Here is a 27,530-nt window from a genome sequence, read left to right as displayed (position 1 = left end):
CCCCATCCACCCCTCCCCACCACCAGCCTCTTGGGGTTTGGACTGTTTATCCTCAGAACTAGTTGCCTTCTCTGTCTTATTTGTAAATGTGATGTGGTGGTGCTGGACTGTGCTCAACAAAGTTAGAAATCACATGACACCAGGTTATAGTCCAACAGGTTTATTTGAAAGCAGAAGCTTTCGGAACGCTGCTCCTTTGTCAGGTGAAGAGCAGGGGAGATTGAGAGAGGAGTGATTAAGATGTATAAAATTATGAAGAGCAGGGAGGTTGAGAGGGGAATGATTAAGATGTATAGAATTATGAGGGACAGGGGCTGTTGAGAGGGGAATGATTAAGATGTATAGAATTATGAGGGGCATTGATAGAGTAGATAAGAAAAAACTCTTCCCTTGATGGAGGAATCAATGACCAGAGGACAGAGATTTAAGGTAAGGAGAAGAAGGTTTAGAGGGGATGTAAGAAAAACATTTTCACCCAGAGAGTGACACGCATGCATGTAACATTGAAGAAGTATTTAAATATGTACTTACAGTGCCAAGGCATACAAAGCTATTGGCCAATTGCTGGAAAAAAGGGATTAGACAGTTGGGTGGTCATTTTTGACAACGATGGATGTGATGGATCAAAGGGTTTCTTTCTGTGCTGTTGATCTTTATGACTCTGACTCTATCTTAGTGATTAAGTTGGTTATTTAGAACATAGGAAATAGAACATTACAGCGCAGTACAGGCCCTAGGCCCTCGATGTTGCGCTGATCTTTGGAACCAATGTGAAGCTAATCTATCCTACACTATTCCATTTTCATCCATATGTTTATCCAATGACTATTTAAATGCCATTAACATCAGTGTGTCCACTGCTGTTGCAGGCAGGCAGTTCCACACCCCTGCTACTCTCTGTGAAGAAACTAACCCTAATTTCTGTCCTAAATCTATCACCCCCGAATTTAAAGCTCTATCCCCTCCTGTTAGCCTTGACCATCTAAGGAAAAAGGCTGTCACTGTCTTCCCTGTCTAACCCTCTGATTATCTTATACGTCTCGATTAAGTCACCTTTCAACCTTCTTCTTTCCAACGAAAACAGCCTCAATTCCCTCAGCCTTTCCTCGTAATTCCTTCCTTCCATTCCAGGCAACATCCTAGTAAATCTCCTCTGAACCCTTTCCAAAGCTTCCACATCCTTCCTATAAATGTGGTGACCAGAACTGCATGCAGTACTCCAGGTACAGCCTTACCAGTGTCTTGTACAGCTGAAGCATGACCTCATGATTCTGAAACTCAATCCCCCTACCAATAAACACCAACACACCATATGCCTTCTTAACAAGCCTATCGACCTGGGTGGCAACTTTCATGGATTTATGCACTAGGACCCCGAGATCTCTCTGTCCGTCTACACTGCCAAGAATTTTGGTCATTAGCACAATACTCTGCATTCCTGTTACTTCTGAAGTGAGCTACCTCACACTTTCCCGCATTAAACTCTGCATCTTATCTATGTCCCTCTGTAACCCACATCATCCTTCGGCACTATCCACAACTCTGCCAACCTTAGTGCCATCCGCAAATTTACTAACTCATCCTTCTACGTCCACATCCGGATCATTTATAAAAATGACAAACAGCAGTGGCCCCAAAACAGATCATTGCAGCACATCACTGGTAACTGAGCTGCAGGATGAACATTTCCCATCAACCACCATCCTCTGTCTTCTTTCAGGTAGCTAACTTCTGATCCAAACTGCTAAATCACCTTCAATCCCGAAACTCCGTATTTTGTGCAATAGCCTACCGTGTGGAACCTTATCAAACACCTTACTGAAGTCCATATACACCACATCAAACACTTTACCTTCATCCACCTATTTTGTCACCTTCTTGAAGAACTCAATAAGGTTATTGAGGCATGACCTGTCCTTCACAAAGCCGTGTTGACTATCCCTAATCGAATTATTCCTTTCCAGGTAATTATAAGTCCTATTTCTTATAACGCTTTCCAACATCTTATACACAATCAAAGTAAGGCTCACTGGTCTATAATTACCAGGGTTGACCTGACTCCCCTTCTTAAACAAACAAACAACATTTACTATTCTTGAGTCTTCTGGCACTATTCCTGTAGATAATGACAACAAAAAGATCGAAGCCAAAGGCTCTGCAATCTCCTCCCTGGCTTCCCAGAGAATCAGAGGAAAAATCCTATCCGACCCAGTGGTCTTATCTATTTTTAGATCTTCCAAAATTGCTAAAATCTCCTCTTTGTCAACCTCAATCCCATCTAACCTTGTAGTCTGTATCTCCATATTCTCACTAACATTGCCCTTTTCCAATGTGAATACTGATGAAAAGTATTCATTAAGCGCTTCCCCATTGCTTCAGATTCTGCACACAACTTGAGTTTAAGAACCAGAAGGTATTGCTGCAGTTCTATAAAACCCCGGTTAGACCACACTTGGAATATTGTGTCCAGCTCTAGTCGCCTCATTATAGGAAGGATGCAGAAGCTTTAGAGGAGGTGCAGAAGAGATTTACCAGGATGCTACCTGGACTGGAGGGCTTGTCTTATGAAGAGAGGTTGAGTGAGCTAGGGTTTTCTGCACTGGAGAGAAGAAGGAAGAGAAGTGACTTGATAGAGATGTACAAGGTAATGAGAAGTATAGATAGAGTAGATAGCCAGAGACCTTTCCCCAGGACTGAAATGGCTGTCATGAGAGGTCAGAATTTGCAATTGGAGGAAGGTATAAGGGAGGTGTTAGAGGTCTGTTCTTTATGCAGAGTGGTGGGTGTATGCAATGCACTATCCTGCTCCTCAGATGCTGTCTGAACTGCTGTGCTTTTCCAGCACCACTCTAATCTAGAATCTGGTTTCCAGCATCTGCAGTCTTTGTTTTTACCTAGTTGATTTTAACCCTACTGCGAATCCTCTTGCAAGGATGCCTGCCTTGAAGAAGTTTTCCTCCTCTCTCTACAAGAATCTCAGGGAGTCCCCCTCCCACTGCAACTCCCAGGTCATTTCCTCTGCCCTGAAGCTCTTCAACCATGCCCTGAAACAGACTCGCTCACCAGTTTCCTCATTTCCCCTTGCCCCACCTCACCCCAGTTCCAAACTTCCAGCTCAGCACTGTTCCCATGACTTGTCCTACCTGCCTATCTTCCTTTCCACCTATCCACTCCACCCTCCTCCCTGACCTATCACCTTCATACTTTCTCCCCACCCCCACCCTCCTCTCATTTATCTCTCCACCCTGCAGGCACTATGCCTCTATTCCTGATGAAGGGCTTTTGCCCGAAACATTGATTTTCCTGCTTCTCAGATGCTGCCTGAACTGCTGTGCTTTTCCAGCACCACTCTAATCCAGTATGCAATGCACTGCCAGCGGTGATAATAGAGTCAGAGACATTAGGGACATTTAAGCGACTGCTGGACAAGCACATGAACGGCAGTAAATTGAGGGGTGTGTAGGTTAGGTTGATCTTAGATTACGATAAATGCTTAGCACAGCATTGTTTCCCAAAGGGTCTGTACTGCGCTGTACTGTTCTGTGTTCTATGTTCTAAGTGTGGTCTAACCAGGATTCTATAGAGCTGTAGCATAATCTCGCAGCTCTTAAACGCAATTCCCTTGCTATTAAAACCAATGCTCCATACACCTTCTTGCCACCCTTCTTGATAGGGTTATTAACTTTGAGGGAACTATGGGCATGGACCCCATGATCCCCTTGTTCCTCCACACTGCCAAGAATCCTGCCTTTAACCCTGTATTCTGCATTCAAATTTGACCTTCCAAAGTGAATAACTTCACACTTTTCCAGGTTAAACTCCATCTGCTACTTCTCAGCCCAGCTCTGCATCCTGTCAATGTCCCGTTGCATCCTACAACAGCCCTCCACACTCTGCACACCCCCACCAACCTTTGTGTCATCAGCAAACTTAGTAACCCACCCTTCCACCTCCCCATCCAAGTAATTTATAAAAATCGCAAAGAGCAGCGGTCCCAGAACCTATCCCTGTGGAACACGGCTGATCACCGAGCTCCAGACTGAATACTTTCCATGGGCCAGCCAATTCTGTATCCAGACAGACAGGTTTCCCTGTATCCCATGCCTTCTTACTTTCTGGAACCTTATCAAACGCCTTGCTAAAATCCATGTACACCACATCCACTGCTCTACCTTCATCAACATATCTCGTCACATTCTCAAATAATTCAATAAGGATTGTGAGGCATGACCTGCCCCTTACAAAGTCATGCTGAATATTTCTAACCTAAAAATGGTTTTCCAAGTAATCATAAATCCTGTCTTTCAGAATCCTCTTCAACACTTTGCCCACCACTGATGTAAGACTGACTAATCTGTAACTCCCAGGATTATCCCTATTCCCTTTCTTGAACAAAGCAATAACATTTGCCACCCACTAATCACCTGGCAGTACTCCACTAGACAGTGAGGATGCAAAGATCATCGTCAAAGGCGCAGCAATCTCCTCCCTCGCTCCCTGTAGTAACCGAGGGTATATCCTGTCCAGCCCAGGGGATTTATCTGTTTTTATATTGTTCAAAATTTTCAGCATGTCTTCCTTCCTGACACCAACTTGTTCTAGCATATCAGTCTGTTTCACGCTGTCCTCAGAAACATCAAGGTCCCTCTCAACAGTGAAAATTGTAGCAAAGTATTAATTAAAGACCTCCCCATCTTCCTCCAACTCTAGGCGCAAGTTCTCTCCACTATCCCTATTCCCTTTTTTGAACAAGGGAATAACATTTGCACTCGCGGCACGCTGTGTCTGGCTGTTTACTACCTACTTCATCATCTGATCCAAAGCTCTGGTTCCCACCCCCCTGTCAATCTGGTTTAAACACACCCAAAGAGATCTAGCAAACCTCCCACCCAGAATTTTGGTGCCCTCCAGTTCAGTTGCAAAAAGTATCCCAATGATTGACTTATCGGAAGCCCTCCCTCCTACACCAGCCCTACAGCCAGGATTGCTTCAAACGTATGTCTATCTTTCAGTAGCACTTGGACACTGCATTTTTGGAAGGTCTCTTGAGACAGCTTCCCTGGTGCCACATTGTGATCACTGACTTTGTGATCCTGTTACCTACGTCTCCATCTGAAAAGTCACATAAGCCCTTCCCTATACATCTGCTGATGAAGTGGCCCACAGATTCTGTAGCCTTCTGTATAAATGGCATACAGTGATGAGTAAACAAGTGTAATCCGACCCAGAAATAGTCTTCTAATAAGATCCATATTGTTGGGGTCTTCTAGTTCTTCGGTTAATCCAGACATGTGCAATCTGTAGCTTTTCATTTCCAATTGCTTAAAGGCTTATTTTTCTACATTAGACAAAGCTTAATCTAAGCTTAACCTTAGATTCTGTCACCAAAACATTGGCTTTGACCGAAGAGGCTGAAACAATGAATAGACATAATTTTTGGCTCTCAAAGGTATGAAGAGAAAGTGCAAGTAGGGTACTGAGTTGGATGATCAGCCATGATCGTATTAAAAGACAAAGGAGGTTCAATGGGCCAAATGGTCTACTTCTACTCCTATTTCTCTATGTTTCTATGTTAGAAGATCTGCTGAGTCTCACGTTAAATTGGGAACTTTTGTGTACATTCTGACAATATGCCTTTAAAAGTCCCTTGCTTCCCTTTTTCAAACGAGTTGAACTGCTTGTCTGTGATCTAGTGAGCTGTGTTTTCAACACTCTCCGAAGCTGTAATGAGCAAAGATGCCAAGAATTGTTTCATGCGTTTTAGCACAATTTAATACTTTGATCATGTGTTTCATCTGTAAATTAACTTGTTGCCTGTTCAAGGTCAATAGGCTTCACCTACATGATGTTTTCTGCCACTGTTCACTGTCATATTAATGATAATGGTCTAATAACGAATCACCCATTCGAGATTGATTTACTGTATGGGTTAGTCGATTTAAACTGGTAAAATACACCATAATAAGGGTACACAATCCATGGGCCAGTTGTTTTTCAGATTTTGGAATTTTTTGGATTTCAGAATAAATGACATTTTTACACTGAAATTTAAAAAATCTGATTGAACAGCAGATCCACATGGAAGTAGTATGAATGTAAAGACACAATTGACTCCTGCCAGGGCTGGGCCATGCCACCATGTCACATTTGAGTGAAGTGGGTCAAGTGGGTGTGGAGTTGGGTGACCTCTTTGCACACCAAACAACTTTGTAATACAGAAAAATATTTCACAAAACAACTTCGGATTGCAGAGGTTTTCAGATTTTGGAATTTCGCATAAAGGATTGTGTACCTGTATATGTAGCAGAACTTACAGCAAGTGACTGATTTCTACGTGTGCAGCTTGCAGGCCTCCAGCAGACTAACTGTCAGACAGAGTCATAACATTGTATATACAATATATGGAGGTAAGCTCTTAAAAGGCAATGTACATACTCCAACGCTAACAATAGATATCTTTTAGCTAGATGTTGCCTTTCAAAACGTATCTCAAATGTTGGAAATCTTGTTTGCGCCCAGAGATATGAGCAACAAAGCTTGCAATCTTCCAATGAAACATTTGGTTGAATGTGCCACACTGAAGTGAACCTGCTGCATGGTGGTTCAGTGGTTAGCACTGCAGCATCACAGTGCAAGGGACCCAGGTTTGATTCCAGCCTCGGGGTGGCTGTGTAGAGTTTGCACATTCTCCCCGTGTCTGCGTGAGTTTCCTCCGGGTGCTCCGGTTCCCTCCCATAATCCAAAGCTGAGCAGGTTAGGTGAGTTGGCCATGCTAAATTGCCCATTGTGTTCAGGGATGTGTAGGTTAGGTGTGTAAGTCGGGGTAAATGTAGAGTAATGGGGAAGGGATTTGAGTGGGATACTCTTCGGAGGGTCGGTGTGGACTTGTTGGGTTGAATGGCCTGTTTCCACACTGTAGGGATTCTAAGATTCTATCTTTTTTGATGCTGATTGTGATGATTTCCTGATTGTCTCCACAAGTACATCTGGTGGGCATCTGCAATCATTGTTCTGGCTGCCTTCGAGTTCTGGATGCCACTGAAAAGGAGTCCTGAGCCAATTGAAGGGCCATGGCATAGCTGCTTAATGAGTGGTAGGTGGGTGGCATTCCAATTCACCAGATTCTGTGCAGTGTGAGAGGGCTAACAGTACCTGGAAGGGCAGGCTAAAGTGAGGAAGTGAGCAGATGCTGAAAGGAAACATGGCACACTGGCCAAAATCTCCCATGTGTTTCATTGGAGGGAAAAGCTGAACAAAGGTCAATCCTGCACAGGAATAGGCCCTTTGGCTGTCCAAATCTGACCAACACATTTTGCCCTTCCGTCCTAAAACTGTCTTTCCTCAATTCTCTTTCTATTCATGTATTCATCCAGGTGCTTCTTAAATGCTGCTATTGTGGCTGCTTCTACCACCACTTCTGGCAATGCATTCCAGGCACTCTCCACTCTTTGTGTGAAAAACTTGCCTTGTACATCTCTTTTAAACTTCCCTTTCACATCTTGAATCTGTGTCCCCTAATAATTGACCCTTCCACCCCGGGAAAAAGCCTCACACATTCCACTCTATCCATGCCATTTGCAATCTTATAAACTTCTATTCGGTCGCCTCTCAACCTCCTGCATTCCAGTGAAAACAAATCCAATCTATCCAACCTTTCTTCATAGCTAAAATCCCCCATGCCAAGCAACATCCAGGTAAACCTTCTCTGTATCCTCTCCAAAGCATTCAAATCCTTCTGGTATTGTGATGACCAGACCTGTACGTAATATTCCAAGTATGGCCAAAGTAAAGGTCAAGAAAGCTGCAGCATAACTCATCTATCCTTATACTCAATGCATGTTCCATTGAAAGCAAGCACGCCATAGGCCTTTTTTACTACCTGCACACCCAGATCCATCTGCACCTTAATACTCCTAAGGATTCGATGGAATCTATGTGTGGAGCCAGAGGGAATTGGTGGAATATAATCCCAGGGAAAGGAATGTCAAGTTTCTAAGCCAAGTTGCTGTTAAAAATGAAGAGGTGTTGTGCGTCTCAAAAAGTATTAAGGTAGAAAAGACCCCGGGTCCTGATGGGATCTACCCCAGAATATTGAGGGAGTCAAGAGAACAAATTGTTGGACATTGACAGACATCTTTTCTTCTGTTTGGCCACAGGTGAGGTCCCAGTGGACTAGAGAATAGCCAATGTTGCCCCATTGTTTAAGAAGGGTAGCAGGGCTAATCCTGTAAATTACAGGCCTGTGAGTCACACATCGGCAGTAGAGAAATTATTGGAAAAGTTTTCAGGGACATGATCTATACATATTTAGAAGCAAATGGACTTATTAGTGATAGACAGCATGGTTTGTGTGTGGGGGGTGTTTGGGAGGATCATACGGTCATAGAGTCATAGAGGTGTACAGCACAGAAACAGATCCTTCAGTCCAATTTGTCCATGCCAACCAGATATTCTAAACTAATGTAGTCCCATTTGCCAGCACTTGACCCATATCCCTCAAAATCCTTCCCATTCATAAACATATCCAGATGCATTTTAAATGTAATTGTACTAGCTTCCACACTTCCTCTGGCAGCTCATTCCACACATGCACTACTCTGTGTGAAAAAGTTGCCCCTTAGGTCCCATTTAAATTTTTCCCCTCTAACCCTAATTCTACACCATCTATTTCTGGTCTCCCCCACCCCAGGGAAAAGACCTTGTCTATAAACCCAGTCCATGCCCCTCATGATTTTATAAACCTCTATATGGTCAACCCTCAGACTCCAATGCTCCAGGGAAAACAGCCCCAATCTATCCAGCCTCCCCCTATAGCTCAAACCCTCCAATCCTGGCAACATCCTTGTAAATCTTTTCCGAATCCTTTCAAGTTTCACAACGTCCTTCCAATTGGAGGGAAACCAGAATTGCGCACAATATTCCAAAATTGGGCTAACCAATATCCTGAACAGCTGTAACATGACCTCCCAACTCCTATACTTGATGCTCTGACCAATAAAGGAAAGCATACCAAATGCCTTCACTATCCTGTCTACCTTCACTCCAAGATTTCTTTGTTCAACAACACTCCCAGGGCCTTACCATAAAGTGTGTAAGTCCTGCCCTGATTTATCTTTCCAAAATGCAGCACCTCACATTTAACTAAATTAAACTCCATCTGCCATCCTCAGCATGTTGACCCATTGATCAAGATTCCGTTGTACTCTGAGATAACCTCCTTCGCTGTCCACTACACCTCCAATTTTGTTGTCATCTGCAAACTTATTAACTATACCTCCTATGTTCACATCAAAATCATTTATATAAATGACGAAAAGTGGTGGACCCAGCAATGATCCTTGTGGCACTCCACTGGTCACAGTCCTCCAGTCTGAAAGGCAGTCCTTCACTACCACCCTCTGTCTTCTACCTTTGAGCTAGTTCTGTATCCAAATGGCTCATTCTCCCTGTATTTCATGTGATCTAACCTTGCTAGCCAGTCTACCATGAGGAACCTTGTCTAACGCCTTGCTGATGTCCATATAGATCACATCCACCATTCTGCCCTCATCAATTTTCTTTGTTACTTCTTCAAAATACTCAATCAAGTTAGTGAGACATGATTTCCCATGCACAAAGCCGCGTTGACTATCCCTAATCAGTCCTTGCCTTTCCAAATATATACAAATCATGTTCCTTAGGATTCCCTTCAACAACTTGCCCACCACCGAAGTCATGCTCACTGGTCTATAGTTGCCTGGCTTTTCCTGACCATCTTCCTTAAATATTAGTCATGCCTCACTCACTTTTTTGCAGAGGTGATGAAGATGGAAAAGTGGCTGATGTTATCTACATGGACTGGCATGGAACGATGCTTTTTTGATGGTTGTAATTAGTGGTATTCCACAAGGATCAGTGCGGGGACCTCTGCTGTTCATGATCTACATAAATGATTTTGGGGAGAACGTAGGTGTTCCAATTAATAAGTTCAAGGGTGATACAAAGATTGATGGAGTTGCAAATAGTGAAGAGCATTGTCAGAGGATACAACAGGATATAGATCAGATGGGGGCTTGGGCAGAAAAATGGCAGATGGAGTTTAATCCAGACAAATGTGAGGTGATGCACTTTGGAAGCTCTAGTACAGGTGGAAATTATACAGTGAATGGCAGAGCCCTTAGGAGTAAAACCAGGACAGTTGAACAATTTGGAGAGAGATATCAGGACACAGACTACAGATGAAAATCTGATAATCTTCAGACAAAATCAGATGTCTGTTCACACAAACCTGGTTGCAAAGTTTCATTTTCAAGGACTTTCAGCCCTGTGCAACCAGGCCTGGTTGTGGGCTGGATCGCAGAGAAAGTGGGGTGTTATTGATCAGAAGGAAAACCTCCCTCGGAAGTGTCCTTTTATTTTCCTGCAGAGCCGTTTGGACATGCTTTCTGTCTGGTCCAGCTGGATTTGACAACAGGTGAATTTTGGATGACAGTGCCTGTTTCCTGGAAGATCTCGAGACGTTCAGAAATGCTTGATGCCTACAAAGCACACACAAAGTTGGAGGAATAGGAGGGAGTGGGACCCAGAGATGAAATTAGGACTCTCGTTTAATAGAGATGTTGTGCAGAATACTGATGTTGATGTTCACTTGGCATTACAACATGTCCACTATATTCTTGCATTATTTTCTTGGGTAAGGCTAGTAAAATAATACTGAGCAGATACCAATCAGACTTGAGCTAACATAATGAACGAACAGGTTGAAGGGCTAAATGGCTTCCTATGCATATATTCTTTACATGTGATGGATGATATTGCTGACTCCCAACTATGTACAGAGTGGGCTGTAAAATTGAAACAGTTGCATTTCCTGGTGTGGGGACGTGCTGCAGGAGATTTTACCTTGGACTCATCAGAACAAATGGAAGAATATCAAATTTTAACAATCGCAACTGTTTATATTGCAGGAGAAAAGACTGACCGATTTGGCATATTGACTGGCCTGGGCATTTCTACATAGAAAGCAATAGGCTGTTTAAGCTCCGAGATCCTGCAGAAAAGAGACAAGGCTTGAATATATTCCTTTTGTTTGCAGAGAACAAGTCCTTATGTATGAATGTATGTTCCTTTCCACAAGTATCAGTGAATCAAGTTTGACCTGTCATCAACTGTTGTCGGTGTAGTTTTTGGTGCACTCAAGATTTTTCCCCAAGTGCTACCCAATCACAATCACATCTCACAATCGATGTTTTGTTTTGGGTTTTGCAAGCACATGCTAGTTGAGTGCAGGCTGTATTCTGCCATGCATGAACAATCCAAAAGTGCTGTTTGATTGGGTTAGCCAATCACTTGGGGCACATATATCAGGAATTTGCACTGACTGAAATTCACACATGATCCTCAAATATGTAGTAGGCAGGAACTCTTTATGGACTAAAGCAGCCTCCTATTAATGAAAAATATCACCAGTATAGCTGCTGCATAGTAGCAGTGTGTAAAAGCTTGTTTAGGTTGTTCAGTTGTTTGCGATACTTTACCTTGTTGGGATAATTTGTAGTAGGCTGGGTCCTGTAAAGGTCTGGGAGTGGTAGATGTTGACTCATTTGAATGTTTGCAAAAAAAGATTTGATCATTAGTTGCAATTGGCAGCACTTGTCAAATACTGGATCAGTACTGGACTACCTGGTCAGGTCCACGCCCCCCTACGACCCACCCTCCCATCCTGGCACTTTCCCCTGCCACCGCAGGAACTGTAAAACCTGCGCCCACACCTCCTCCCTCACCTCTATCCAAGGCCCCAAAGGAGCTTTCCACATCCATCAAAGTTTTACCTGCACATCCACTAATAACATCTATTGTATCCGTTGCTCCCGATGCGGTCTCCTCTACATTGGGGAGACTGGGCGCCTCCTAGCAGAGCGCTTTAGGGAACATCTCCGAGACACCCGCACCAATCAACCAAATCGCCCAGTGGCTCAACATTTCAACTCCCCCTCCCACTCTGCCGAGGATATGGAGGTGCTAGGCCTCCTCCACTGCCGCTCCCTCACCAACAGAAGCCTGGAGGAAGAACGCCTCATCTTCCAACTCGGAACACTTCAACCCCAGGGCACCAATGTGGATTTCAACAGTTTCCTCATTTCCCCTTCCCCCACCTCATCCTAGCTTCTAACCTCCAGCAACTCGATCCCCTGACCTGTCCGGACTTGTCCGACCTGCCCAGCTCCTTTTCCACCTATCCACTCCACCCTCTCCTCCCTGACCTATCACCTTCATCTCCTTCCCCACTGACCTATTGTACTCTATGCCACTCTCTCCCCACCCCCACCCTCCTCTAGCTTATCTCTCCACGCTTCAGGCTCTCTGCCTTTATTCCTGATGAAGGGCTTTTGCCCGAAACGTCGATTTTGCCTGTCTTCGGATGCTGCCTGAATTGCTGTGCTCTTCCAGCACCACTGATCCAGAATCTGGTTTCCAGCATCTGCAGTCATTGTTTTTACCAGCACTTGTCAAATAACCCTGAATGTGCTAAGAGCTACATAAATAACTGAGGTAATCCTTTAAATTCATTACATGTTTCATTTAGACTTGTTAGAATGGGTAGTGACTCATTCACTATAAATATAGAGAATGCATTCAAAACTGGCACTTTTTCCAAATTAGCTGTGGCTTGGAGAGCCTCCTTATTCTCCATTGTTTCCTCCATGGTAATCATAGAATCCCTACAGTGTGGAAACAGCCGCTTTGGCCCAACAACTCCAGAACGACCCTCTGAAGAGAAACCCACCCAGACCCATTTCCCTACATTTAACCCCTGACTAATGGACCCAACCTCCACATCGCTGAACACTTATAGGCAACTTAGCATGGCCAGTTCACCTAACCTGCACATCTTTGGACTGTGAGAGGAAACCCTCCCCAGAGCACATGGAGGAGACCCGCACAGACACAGACACCACACACAGACAGTCACCCGAGGCTGCAATCAAACCCAGATCCCTGGCACTGTGAGGCAGCAGTGCTAACCACTGAGCCACTGTGCCACCCCAAAAGGGTTGGGCAATTCAAGCCAATTTGTCATTTTTGTATTTGTTCTGATGAGTGCAGGATGAAACATTTTTCTCTCTCTTTGCCAATGATTCAGTTAGAAGTTTCTATCCTTACTTGGGTTGAGAGGAAGTATTTGGTACTGGTGAATGCAATTTTGATGGAAGCAGGATGCAGAAACAAAGAAGTCAGTGTATTGTGAATCCTGGATGTTAAGAATTCCCTGGACGTGTTGCAGTTTTGCTTTGACAGGATTCTTCCCACTGGTCTGTGAAGTGAGGAGCGTGCTGGTGATTGAACCCTACCAGTCCAGAAGTCACGCTGTTAGTATAAATGTTTAAATCCAATCAACAAAATAGCTAATTGTTTCCTTTTAGTAATGATACTCACGCTAATTTAATAAACTTAAAATAACCTGTTTATTCTACTACATAACTTACCCTTAAAATGACTGCTAACACTGGAATTACAATTTGTTTTAAATTTTAATTGTGAACAAACACACTCACTCGTACGCACAATTCAATGACACTGCAGAGATCTTCTTTCAGAGAAAAGGTAGAAATGTTCTTAGTGATCATTTCTACCGAGTTTCTCCTGACAAAACTGAATTTCTGACAGTCATATACTGATGAAACATCTCTTAAATAAAACTTCAGCTTGATTAGAAATCAAGCTGGATCCAAGCCTTTAGATAATTATCATTTCTCAGCTTTTCGCCTTTGCAAGGTACTAAAAACTGAGGTGTTGCCATCACCAGTTTCCCAAGTTTCAAGCAACAGAAGAGAGAGATTCTGGAACCTTGCCACATATTATTGTTACTGCTTTTTCTCTCATTTCTCTCTGATTCTGTTTGAAGCAGAAATCCAAAACTAGTCAGGGTTGCAAGGCAACCTTCATCACAGAAGACCCTAAGTCACCTCCAAAGATGGGGGTTCCTTGAAGAAAGCAAAACACCTTATTTATTACAGCAAGTGTACAAACACTTGAATATCCTCCACTTGCTTTTCCTTACACAGTGCATATAGATATATGTATTTCCAACATCAGTCTGATTGACAGGCACATACTCTGACGGAAGCGTTAATTGTATCAGAGGGTCAATGCTGAGTGAGTTCTGTGCTGTTGGAGGATCAGTACTGAGGGAATACTGCTTTGTGGGAGGGTCAGTACTGAGGGATTGCTGCACTGTCAGAGGATTAATCTTGAGGGAGCACTGCACTGTCAGAGGGTCAGTGCTAAAGGAATGCTGTGCTGTTGGAGGCTCATTACTGAAGGAGTGTTGTACTGTTGGAGGGTGAATTGTTCTGGTGGATGTTGTCTCCTCATGTGAGAGGTAGGAGTGTATTTTTTCATGTCAGCATACGAACTTGTAGAAAGCAAATGGATTGTTTTACTGCTTATTGCTATTTGTGGGATCTTATTGTGTATCTCAGTTTACCGCGCTTCACCATGTTTTAGGTGTTAGCTGCCTTCATAATGAAAACCTTCATGTTGGCATTCAATGGGATTTAGTCAAGGCAGTAGAGCTTGATTTGGTCACGCTGAACTTCTGCAGCCCTTCACTGGCGTGCATTGTTGCAGGTAAATTCTCAGAGGTTGCTTCCACTGTTTAATTCCAGTACTATACCATTTGCAGGAACACAGTGCGACTGACAGCACAGGGAAGACTCTCATTCCACACCGCAGATACCTGAACTTGCATCAGCTGAGACTGTGCATCACACTCTCCCCTTATATCAGCATTGACTCCAACCAGTTCCAGACAATCCTACAGGAAGGGAGGGAAAATTTCTGGATCAGCCTTCCAGCAACATCACATTCATCTCAGGTACTCTCTTCCCTATTACTTGATTGCACACTGTCACTTCAACAAACATGGAAGTCCATGTGACCGAGCTCCAACCCAGCCCTGACTTGAAGTATGGAAATTTTATCTACCCGGAACTATCTCACTCTAAGGCTTTCAGACTCAGCAGTGACCCCGGGTCTAGTCCCCATTCACTAACCAGTACTTCAAACCACAGGTTCACTGCTCTCAAACTGAATGAGGCTCTGGGGCCTCATTCACCAAAACCTATCAATGTCGATAGAGCTTCACTTGTACCTAATCCTGTGATGTCCCTGTTCTGGGAATGTTTGATGGGGACAGTGCAGAGGGAACCTTACTCTGTATCTCAGCCTGTGCCTGGGAATGCCCAGTGCTGAGTCTGAATGATATAGAGAGGGATGTTATGTTATTGTAGCTCTTTCTGTATGGGAAGCGAATGGAGGGGCCAGCCTTGGCTCACTTGTCTTTGATGGACATGGGTAGAGGAGGACATGTGACTTTCTTACAGAGTCAGAAAGATCGGTTGTGTTTTAATGGTGTTCCCAGTGCTGACCATAACTCCTTCCTTTTCATAGTCCCATCGCTGTATGTTTCAGTGTTGGGGCACATGGCTGACACCCTGCCCCCAGCCCATTGTCTGCTTTCCCTGCGGAAAACTCCTTAATCTCTCAATGTCTCCGTTTTGCCCTGCAGGTTCCTTTTGTGATGAAGTGGAGGGGGACGTTTGTCGTCAAGTTAAATCTCAGTAATGAGGAAGCACGCAACTGGTTCGTGGCCCAGGCCCACAGACTTCACAGAAGGTTAGATGTCAAATACATCACGCTGGAAGGAGGAGAGGGAAGGCCCAATATCAACGGGGTTCAGCATCATTCCTGGCAGCTCAGCAGTGATGAATATATCACCCAGTTCACACTGCTGGCTGAGAAACTGGGAAATACAACCATTATATCAACTGCTACTCAGTAAGTGGTGATACCTCTCCATAACTTATCACAATGGATCTCGGTGTCAATGTACAAGAATCATAGCCTGGAGGTACAGCATGTAATTAGGAGGGTTCATGATATTGAAACTTGTGATGTAATGTGGACAGAGTCATGTATTGCTTTAAGTTTGATACTTATTTTCTGTATGGTCCAATAAGAAAAGTAGACATAGCTTCAATGTCAGTTTTGAGTTCAGAGATTTGTCTGAAAGTATATTTGCATGCGTTTAAATGAGATTTTTTAGAAATCCATTTTGTGATGAACAATTCATTTCTGTAGAAAACAGAGCGAAAGACAGAAGAAAGCTGGACTGTTGCCTCACAGCAAGGTGTCCTAGGGCACAGGGAGGCAGAACAAGATTATGTTTGAAAGACAGAACCACTTTGGTTATCTGAGAGTGGGCTTGTTTTTCCCAAGAGAGAAACAGATAATTTGGACAGATAAAGCCTGTTATATCAATAGCACAGTTTAGCATTCTCCAGTACAGTCAAGGCAGAAGAGCAGTCAACCCAAATGGCTGAGAAGATAGTCAGAGAAAAGCTTCTGAAATAGAAAATGTTTACATGAGAGAGAGAAAGACAACCTACAAACTTGTTGAATGTATGATTTTTTTAAAAAGCACATATAAGGAGATTAGATTAGATTACATGCCCTACAGTATGGAAATAGGCCTTTCGGCCCAACAAGTCCACATCGACCCTCCTCAGAGTAACCCACCCAGACCCATTCCCCCACTCTATATTTACCCCTGACTAACGCACCTAACACAATTTAGCATAGCCAGTTCACCTGACCAGCACATGTTCGGATTGTGGGAGGAAACCCACTTAGACACTGGGAGAATGGGCGACTGTCTGTGTGAAGTTTGCACAATGCAAGAATTGAACTCTGGTGCCTGGTGCTGTGAGGCAGCAGTGCTAACCACTGAGCCACCGTGCTGCCCCCAAGCCTATGTTTAAGAATCTCCTGATGAGACATTAACTAAGGAAACTTGTATGAACTGAATGCAGAGGAATGCTGGAAAGAAACCAAGTATAGGTGTGCCAACTAGACAAGAACATCTCAAATGAAAGCAGAGTGTTGCTTCACTGAAGTTCGAGTATCTGTAAGGTTGTGGTTGAGGTCAAAAGGTTGAATCTTTATTTCTGATATTTGCAAACAGGACCAGAAGATATATAAGCAGAAGTAGGCCATTCATCCGATCAAATATGCTCTGCTTTTCAGTTAGGTCATGGCTGATCTGATAATCCTCAAATTCATTTTCCTGCCTTTTCGCCATAACCCTTGATTCACTTCTTGATTAAAAATCTGTTTATTTCATACTTTTAACATACTTAATGACACAGCCCCTACAGCCCTCTGCAGCGAAGAATTTCACAGATTCACAATCCTCTGAGAGAAGAAACTTCTCCTCATCTCTGCCTTAAATTAGATTCCCCACTGTGTGGAAACAGGCCATTTGGCCCAACAAGTTCACACTGACCCTCTGAAGAGTAACCCAGCTCCCTTCATTTGCCCCTGACTAATGCACATAACACTACGGGCACCTGCACATCTTTGGACTGTGGGAGGAAACTGGAGCACCTGGAGGAAACCCACACAGACACAAAGAGAATGTGCAAACTCCACACAGTCACCCAAGGCAGGAGTTGAACCTGAGTCCCTGGTGCTGTGAGGCAGCAGTGCTGACCATTGAGCCACTGTGCCACCCCAAATGTGTGACCCCTTATTCTGAGATTATTCCCTCTCCCTCAAGGGGAAACATCCTCTCCACATCTATCCTGGTCCAAGTCCCCTAAGAATTTTATATGTTTAAATAAGGTCTCCCATCATTCTTCTAAACTCAAATGAGAACAGGCCCAATGTATTCAATCTCTCCTCATAAGACTGTCCTTTCAGAGAGTCATAGAGCCCTACAGCACAGAGACAGACCCTTTGGCCCAAACTGGTCCATGCTGACCAAAATGTCCTTCTAAGTTAACCCCATTACCCTGCATTTGGCCCATATCCTTCTCGTCCTTTCCTAAGAAGAAGGCTTATGTTAGGATAAGAAGGGATGGCTCAGTTAGGGCACTCGAGAGTTACAAGTTAGCCAGTAAAGACCTCAATAGAGAGCTAAGAAGAGCCTGGACGGGACATGAGAAGTCGTTGGCAGATAGGATCAAGGAAAACCCTAAAGCTTTCTGTAGGTATATCAGGAATAAAAAAATGACTAGAGAAAGATTAAGGCCAATCAAAGATAGTAGTGGGAAGTTGTGCGTGGAATCTGAGGAGATCAGGGAAGCACTAAATGAATATTGTTTTGTCAGTATTGACACTGGAAAAAGACAATGTTGTTGAGGAGAATACTGAGATACAGGCTACTAGACTAGATAGGATTGAGGTTCACAAGGAGGAGGTGTTAGCAATTCTGGAAAGTGTGAAAATAGATAAGTCCTCTGGGCTGGATGGGATTTATCCTAGGATTCTCTGGAAAGCCAGGAAGAAGATTCCAGAGCCTTTGGTTTTGATCTTCATGTCGTCACAGGAATAGTGCCAGAAGACTGGAGGAAAAGCAAATGTTGTCCCCTTGTTTAAACAATATTAGAGACTACCCTGGTAATTATAGACCAGTGAGTCTTATTTCGATTGTGGGTAAAGTGTTGGAAAAAGTTATGAGATAGGATTTAGAATCATCTAGAGAGGAATAAGTTGATTAAGGATAGTTAACACAGTTTTGTGAAGGTTTGTGGGCGGCATGGTGGCACAGTGGTTAGCACTGCTGCCTCACAGCGCCAGAGAGCCGGGTTCAATTCCCGCCTCAGGCGACTGACTGTGTGGAGTTTGCACATTCTCCCCGTGTCTGCGTGGGTTTGCTCCGGTTTCCTCCCACAGTCCAAACAAAAATGTGCAGATCAGGTGAATTGGCCATGCTAAATTGTCCGTAGTGTTAGGTGCATCGGTAAATGTAGGGGAATGGGTCTGGGTGGGTTGCGCTTCGGCGGGTCGGTGTGGACTTGTTGGGCCGAAGGGCCTGTTTCCACACTGTAAGTAATCTAATCTAAAAACCTTATTGAGTTCTTTGAGATGGTAACCAAACAGATGCATGAGGGTAAAGCGGTTGATATGGTGTATATGGATTTCAGTAAGGCATGTGACAAGGTTCCCAATAGCGGGCTATTGCACAAAATATGGAGGGATGGGATTGAGGGTGACTTGGCGGTTTGTATCTGAAATTGACTAGCTGAAAGAAGACAGAGGGTAAAGGTTGATGGGAAATGTTCATCCTGGAGTTCAGATACTGGTGGTGTACCACAAGGATCTGTTTTGGGGCCACAGCTGATTGTCACTTTTATAAATGACCTAGATGACAGTAAATTTGTGGATGATACCAAGGTTGGTGGAGTTGCTGATAGTGCTGAAGGATGTTGCAGGTTACAGTGGGACATAGATAAGCTGCAGAGCTGGGCTGAGAGGTGGCAAATGAAGTTTAGTGCGGAAAAGTGTGAGGTGATTCACTTTGGAAGAAGTAGCAGGAATAAAGAGTACTGGACTAATGGTAAGATATTTGGGTAGATGAGCAAAGAGATCTTGATGTCCATGTACATAGATCCCTGAAAGTTGCCACCCAGGTTGATAGGGTTGTTCAGAAAGCATTTATTGGCAGTGGGATTGAGTTTCAAAGACAGAAGGTCATGCTGCAGCTGTACAAAACTCTGGTGCGACTACACTTGGAGTATTGCGTACAGTTCTGGTCACCACATTTTAGGAAGGATGTGGAAGCTTTGGAAAGGATTCAGAGGAGATTTACTAGGATGTTGCCTGGTGTGGAGAGAAGGTCTTATGAGGAAAGTCTGAGGGACTTGAGGCTGTTTTTGTTAGAGAGAAGAAGGTTGAGAGGTGACTTAATTGAGACACATAAAATAATCAGAGGGTTAGATAGGTTGGACAGTGAGAGCCTTTTTCCTCGAATGGTGATGGCTAGCATGAGGGGAAATAGCTTTAAATTGAGGGGTGATAGATATAGGACAGATGTCAGAGGTAGTTTCTTTACTCAGAGAGTAGAAGGAGTTGGAATGCCCTGCCTGCAACAGTAGTAGACTCGCCAACTTTAAAGGCATTGAAATGGTTATATGGATGAAGATGGAATAGTGTAGGATAGATAGGCTTCAGATTGGTTCCACAGATCAGCGTAACATCGAGGGCTGAAGGCACTGGAATGTTCAATGTTCTATCCATGTATTCATACCTGATGTCAGCCTAGTAAACCTTCTTTGGATTGCCTCCAATGCCCAGAATGTATTCCCTTCGATAAGGGGACCAAAACTGTTCACAGTATTCCAGCTGTGTTCTGACTAGTGCTTTGTCCAGTTTTAGCAAAACTTCCTAACTTTTGTACTCCATTTCGTTTGAAATAAAAACTAACATTCCAATTGCTTTCCCTATTACATGCTGAACTTTTATGGTAGTTATTTTTGTGATTTATGCAGGAAGAGCCCTAATTCCCCTGTACTGTAGCTTTCTGTAGTCTGTCCATTTAAACAATATTCAGCTCATCTATTCTTCCTGCAACATGTGAAACATCACTTTTCTCACATTATATTCTATCTTCCAAGTTTTTGCCTACTCTTTTAACCTATCTATATCCCTCTGAACACGCTTTGTGATGACTTCAACCACTTGTTGTCTAACCTATTTTTGTGTAATCTGCAAACTTAGCTCAAGTATGTTCGTCCTCATTCCAAGATATTAATGGATATTATAAATAATCGTAGCACCAGCACTGATCACTGTGGCACTCCACTAGTTACAGGTTGCCATTTTGATAATGCCCCCTTCACTCAACTCCCTGACTTCTTTTAGTTTTCCAATCCTCTATGCTAATATACTACCTCAATTCTATGTGCTCTTATTAAGTAGTCTAACCAAATCCAAATAAATTACATTCACTGCTTCACGTTTACCTAGCCTGCTTGTTACCACCTCAAAGAGTTATAGCGAATTTGTCTGGCATGACTTCCCTTTCATGAAGCTATGCTGACTCTGCTCAATCATATTAGGTATTTCTGAATGTACTGCTATTACAGCCTTCATAATAGACTCTAACATTTTCCCTCTATACCCATTTTTATAGAATAGATTCCCTACAGTGCAGGTAGAGACCATTTGGCCCAAAAGATCTATACTGACCCTCTGAAGAGCATCCCACTCAGACCCAACACCCCTATCCTGGTAACACTGCATTTCCCATGGCTAATCCACTTAACTTACACATCTTTGGACTATTGGAGGAAACCAGAGCACCAAAACGCAAGCCACACAGGTGTGAGGAGAATGTGGAAACTCCCATTTTCCCGTTAATTAAACTGGCCAACAGTTGCCTGTTTCTTGTCGCCTTCGCTTGGTAAATAAAAGGCACTATATTAATTGTTTCAAATAGTTTGTACATAACAAAGAGTTCTTTATTCCTTTTTCTGTTTTATTTTGTTCTTTGGCTTAAAGTACTTTGGCAGCCTCTTATGAATAAGTTTAGTGATTGACCATCATGATAAACATATAGTAAAAAAGAAGCTTAAGGTATAGCAACCCAGATTTCAATCAGGGATCAGACTTCTTCAGTATTACCATCACCTGGAGTCATGAGGAAAGCAAATGGAATGTTGGCCTTTATTGTAATGGGCACTAAAAATAAAAGTAAGGCAACTGACTGCCCTTGGCATCAAAGCCATATTCGATTAAGTGTGGCATTAAGGAACCCTAGCAAAACTGAAGTCTGTAGGAATCAGGGAGAAAACTCTCTGTTGGTTGGAGTCATACCTGGCGCATAGGAAGATGGTTGTGGTGTTGGAAGGTCAGTTATATCAACTCTGGGACATCTCTGCAGGATCTCCTTAGGCCCAAACATCTTCAGCTGTTTCATCAATAACCTTCCCTCCATCAAAAGGTCGGAAGAGGGGATGTTGGCTGATTTTAGCACAAATGTTCAGCATCATTCTTGGATGCAACTCCTCAGATACTGAAGCAGTTTAAATGCAACAAGACCTGGACAATATCTAGGTTTGGGCTGAGAAGTGGTAGGTAATATTCGCGCCACATAAATGCCAAGCAATGACCATCTTCAATAAAAGAAAATCTAACCATTCCCTTTTGACCACTGTCACACTTGCTGAATCCCTACTATCAGCATTCTGATGGTTGCCATTGGCCAGAATTTGGCTGGCAATTCTGCAATGACTTAACTCACCTCCTGACTTCCCAAAGCCTATCCATTATCTACAAGGCAGTGTGTGATGGAATAATCCACTGTTCCCTCCTTCGACCACCGCTGTTCAGTAGCATTGGTGTGTATGATCTACAAGATGCACTGTATAAATTCACCAAGACACCTTCTAAACTCGCAATCGAGGCTACCAAAAAAAAAGAGAAGGAGCTACATGGGAACATCACCACCTGCGAGTTCCCCTCTAAGTGACGCACCAGCCCTTACAGTTCCTTTACTGTCTCCTTGTCAAAATTCCTTGTATTCTTCTAAAGCAGAGTCCATCTTTCTCATTTTCAGTCCTTTGTCCAAAACCAATAAAAAGTTGTGGTCTGTTATACTTTGGGAACTGCAGATGGTGTTTATTGCCCTGAGTATCTCTCCCTGTCTCCATTTCAGTGAGTCTGTCTGTCCCTCTCTATTTTACCTTGTTACGTTATGGCTTTCATTTCTCTGGTCACTATGTTTAACCAATGATATCAAAGGATGATATTGTAAGCGTGATGCTTGCTTGCTTGCCAATTGATAATGTCACTATATATACCACAGGACTGCTCATATCCCTGTCTTTGTTCGGATGGCTCCTCGCCAGTCAGACTGGAGTTATGCAGGACTGAAGGGAGTCATTCCCACTGTTCTTCACTACAGCTTGCTGGGTTACAGTTTCTTCATTCCGGATGCTGTAGGTAATGTAGCAACAACAGGAACCAGTTCGGAGCACAGTCAGAATTAATTTCTCTCTTCATCCTCTACGCATTCTTCTTTCCTTTTGAAATTCAAACACTCCCAGGGCAGGTACAGAACTATGTTAGATACAGAGTAAAGCTCTGTCCAATATAATATCAGAGAGATCATTGATATCATGATTGCCTTTAACAGTTTCACTTTTATTGTTCATTTTGAACGTGCTCTCCTATCGGAGTGCTGGGTGTCAGAGTTTCACTATGAAGGGAATAGTATAAGAGAAACATTCAGGCTTTCTTCTGCATTTGTCACTTTTGTAGTTATCTTTGTTGAAGAAAACCACACCTTTTTTCTTGGTGCTGCACTCACTTATTCCTTTGACACGTACCACCTTGAGACATTAAAAGTTGAAATATTCAGGAATGACTTCTGTTACCTGGAGTTATTCCAGATATTTCATTTACCTTGTGATACGGTATCTCATCCACTGACTGTGCCTTGGACTTCTGTCTCAAATTCCAATCCACTTGAAGACAGAGTGAAAGTTACACAGGAACTGGTCATAATCTTCCAATCCCACTTTGGTTCAGGGACCAAGTCAGGTAAATGAAATGTTACACAAAGAGAACAAAGAACAAGCACAGAAACAGGCCCTTCAGCCCTCCAAGCCTGTGCCGATCATCATGTCCTAACTAAAGAACGACCCTTCTGCCCTTGTTTGGTTTGAATCCCTCTATTCCCTCCCTATTCATGTAACCATCCACATGCCCCTTAAATGTTGCCAGTGTCTGCTTCCACCACCTCTTCAGGCAGTGCATTCCAGGCTCCTACCACACACTGCATGAACAACTTCCCTCGCACATTTCCCTTGAACTTTCCCCCTCTCACCTTGAATCTGTGTCCCCTTGTAATTGAAACTTTAACCCTGGGAAAAAGCCTCTGACTATCCACCCTATCCATGCCTCTCATAATTTTGTAGACCTCTATCAGGTCTCCTTTCACTCATTGTCTTTCCAGTGAAAACAATCCTAGTCTTTTAACCTTTCCTCATAGCCAATGCCCTCGAGACCAGGCAACATCCTTGTGAACCTTCTCTGCATTCTCTCCAAAACTTCCATATTCTTCTGGTAGTTTGGCGACCAAAACTGCACACAATACTCCAAATGTGGCCTTAACAAGGGTTTTATGTAGCTGAAACATGGTTTGCACTCCATACCTTGGTCGATGAAGGCAAGCATGTCACATGCCTTCTTACTCAGCCCACCTGTCTGTTCACTTTTAGGGAACTGTGGACCTGCACGCCCAGATCTGTCTGTAAGTTAATGTTCCTCAGGGTTCTGCCATTTTCAGTATAATTCACACCTAAATTTGATCCTCCAAAGTGCATCATCTCACATTTACCTGGATTAAACTCCATCTGCCATTTCTGTGCCCAAGCCGCCAATTTATCCATATTCTGTTGTATCATTTCACAATCGTTGGCACTATCTGAAACTCTATCAATCCTCGTCTCATCTGCAAACTTACCTAATCAGACCACCCACATTTTCCTCCAGATCACTTACATATACCACAAACAACAGAGGACCTAAGACTGATTCCTGTGGAAAACCACTCATTACCAGTCTCCATTCTGAAAAACACCCTTCCACCACCACCCTCTATCTTCTATGACTAAGCCAGTTTTGTATTCAACACTGTTGTTGAAAAATGCTAATTACAGGCCAGTTAGTGTAACCTTGGTGATGGAAAGGTTTTTGATCTGTTCATCCAAAACAAACTCAACAACAATGTAGATAAATTGGCATTAATTAGGGGAAGTCAGGCCAGATTAGTTGAAAGCAAATCATGTTTAAGTAAATAGATTGCATTCCTTTTAATAAGGTGCCAGAGATGGTTGATGAGTGTAACGTGGTAAATGTGGTCTACATGATCCTCTGAAAACATTCAACAAAGTGCTTTTTGATAAAGACTTTAGTTTGTTTATAGCTGAAGAGGAGGTCATTTTGCCCTTGTTGTCCATGCTGGTGAACAGTGATTGACTCCATTAATCTCATTTTCTGACTTCTGGCCCAAAGCCCTGGAGGCTATGACAACTCAGGGGATTGTCCAGATTCTGTTCAAATCTTCTAAGATTTTCTATCTTAATTCATCCCCATAATCTTAGCCAATTTGTGAGGTACAGACTCCTATCATCTAAGTGAAAAACATTCTTCTCAACTGTCCACTTTGTCTTCTACCTTTTGTCTTAAATCTATGTATTGACCACTCTACTTTCCAGTTACCTTCCACTTCAACACACCACTATGTTCCCTGGCCAACACCTCTGTCTCAGGCCTACTGCAGTTCTCCATTGAGGGTCAGCGCAAGCTGGAAAAACAGCATCTCGCTTCCCACTTGGGGACCCTGCAGCCTCAGGACTCGAGTGAGTTCAGTAATTTTAGGTTTTGAACATCATCTTCCATGTCCTTACCCCAACCCCCATACACATGGGCTGCTACCACAAACAACTCTTTGTCAGCTACTATTTGTTTCCATTAGTAGCAACGTCGACGAGGCAGCAGCTGCAGCTTCGGCTGTACTGTGGGCCCAGATCAGAACTCCTAGTGATGTCAGCGAGAGGTGGAGGACCCCTGGGGGATTGACTGGACTTGGAATGGGGCCTCATTGCAGCCCAGGGATCGGAACACCTTCGAGAAATCCCGGAGCCATGTTTGGCAAAAAGGACTGTGAAGATGAACATCATTTCTTATTTTTCTGCCTTTATATTGTTCTATCAATTGAACAGAAGATGAAGCTCTATTTAATTTCTTTTTAATTCATTTTATAATCCAAAACAGTGCCGGATTGTGGCAACAAAACAATTTTCACTGTATTTTCCCAAATACATGCCACTCATTTGCTTTTTTATCCTTTCATTCATTTCATCCTTTCATTCATCACATCCTTTCTTTCATTTCATCCTTTTACTCATTTCACCTTTTCATTTGTTTCATATATATGTATGTACATATAGATTTTTCATTGTGTCAGCTCTCCCCAACTGCATTAGCTCTCACTTTTCTGGGTTGAATTCCATTTGCCCATGCTCTGCCCAGCTGACCAGTCTATTGAGATCCTCGGACAGATTAGTTATCCTCCTCACTCTTCACCACCCTACAAATTTTCATGTTATCCATGAAATTCTTGATTATACCCCCGACATTTAAATCCAAGTTATTAATGAAAGCCATAAACATCAAGGGCCCCAACACTGTGCCCTGTGGCACTGCACTGGAAACAAATTTCCAGTCATGGATGTGTCCCTCTACCATCACCCTCTTTCTCCTGTCTCTCAGCCAATTTTTGGACCCTATCTGTCACTTTTCTTGCATCCTTAGATTTGTACTTTCTTGACCAATCTTCCATGAGGGCTCTTATCAAAAGCCTTGCTAATGTTCATGTAGACCACATCAAATGCATTATCCTCATCAACTCCTAGTTACTTTGTCAATAAATATGATCAAATTTGTTGAATACAATCTTTAACAAATCTAAGCTGACTATTCCCTATTAGTTCTTGTCTTTCCAAATACAGATATATTCTGCCCCTCCAAATTCTTTCTAATAACTTGCCTACCACAGAAATTAGACTGGGCTAGCTGTAGTTTCCTGGTCTATCTTCTCTCCCTTTGTAAATAATGGAACAATGTTAACAGTCCTTCAGTGCTGTGGTACATAGCCTCCTCCAACAGCCAGGGATGCATCACAGTTAAAATCCCCACACTGAGGCTTACCAACTAAGGTGAAGCTCATGGAGTAAAAACGCAAGTTCAACAAGGACAGAGAGAGCTGTGTTGAGTGTTTATTTTCTGGGTTAAGAATGGTATGTAGTGAATTCTCGCAAGGGTCAGTACTGGGATCACCTTTTTTCTCAGTGAACCTTTCCTGGGTCTGAGGGTCACAATTTCAAAATTTGCAGGTGACCCAAAGCTGGGAGGCTTTGTCACCAGTGATGAGGTTGCTAAACTTTATCGAACAAAGATTGGTGTGATGGGTGGACAGTTGGATGCTAAAATTCAACATGGGAGAATGCATTTTGTTCAGAAGAATATGAGTGGCGATAATCAGTACAACTTTCAAGGAAGTGTGGGAGCAGAGAATCCTAGCTGTAAATGTGTATCAGTAATTAAAAGTAACAAGGTAGGTTGAGAAAATGGCTAGTAAAGCATACAGTGTACAGTGTATAGGTAGAGGTGCGTAGAATGACAGCAAGGAAGCTGTGGCGAACTTGCATAAAGTGCTAGTTCAGCATCAACTAGATTGTTGTGTCCTGACTGGGACACCATACTATAGATAAGATAAGAAGGTATTTAGACAGGGTGCAGACAAGAATTATGAAATGGGATGAAGAACTTCAGTTTATCGATATAGTGGAAATGTTCAGATTGTTTTCCTTGTCATGAGAAGATTAAGAGCACAATGTTAGAGGTATTCAAAATCATGCTTCAGGATGGAACAGATTTGGAAAAACTTTTTAACATTGGTGAAAAGTCGCGACTAGAAATGATGGATCGCAAGTGATAGGGTAACTGATGGCAGCATGAGACAGAACCTGTTTAAGATCTGACTGTGAGAAAGTGAGGAGTGTAGATGTAGATCAGAGTCAAAGAGTGTGGTGCTGGAAAAGCACAGCTGGTCAGGCAGCATTCGAGGAGCAGGCGAGTTGATGTTTCAAGCATAAGCTCTTCATCAGGAATGGGAGGTGGGGGGGGGCTAACCATGG

General features: G+C 43.1%; 1 protein-coding gene across 2 annotated transcripts in view; it reads left to right on the top strand.

Moving 5' to 3' along the window:
- si:ch211-236l14.4 (SITS-binding protein) overlaps nucleotides 1–27,530 on the top strand; it is an 86,795-nt gene that overhangs the window by 52,838 nt on the left and 6,427 nt on the right. The window contains exons 5-7 of one of the 2 annotated variants that reach the window (XM_043706292.1): nucleotides 14,666–14,857; nucleotides 15,551–15,819; nucleotides 22,631–22,767. In XM_043706292.1, the coding sequence (XP_043562227.1) occupies nucleotides 14,666–14,857; nucleotides 15,551–15,819; nucleotides 22,631–22,767 (598 nt within the window). The remainder of the gene's footprint in view (nucleotides 1–14,665; nucleotides 14,858–15,550; nucleotides 15,820–22,630; nucleotides 22,768–27,530) is intronic. The other variant, XM_043706293.1, reaches the window with a different exon arrangement.

Source organism: Chiloscyllium plagiosum, chromosome 16 (genome assembly GCF_004010195.1).
Source record: "Chiloscyllium plagiosum isolate BGI_BamShark_2017 chromosome 16, ASM401019v2, whole genome shotgun sequence".
Classification (NCBI taxonomy): Eukaryota; Metazoa; Chordata; class Chondrichthyes; order Orectolobiformes; family Hemiscylliidae; genus Chiloscyllium; species Chiloscyllium plagiosum.
The sequence above is the reverse complement of the archived record's forward strand: the minus strand, read 5'-3'. Positions and strand labels throughout refer to the sequence as shown.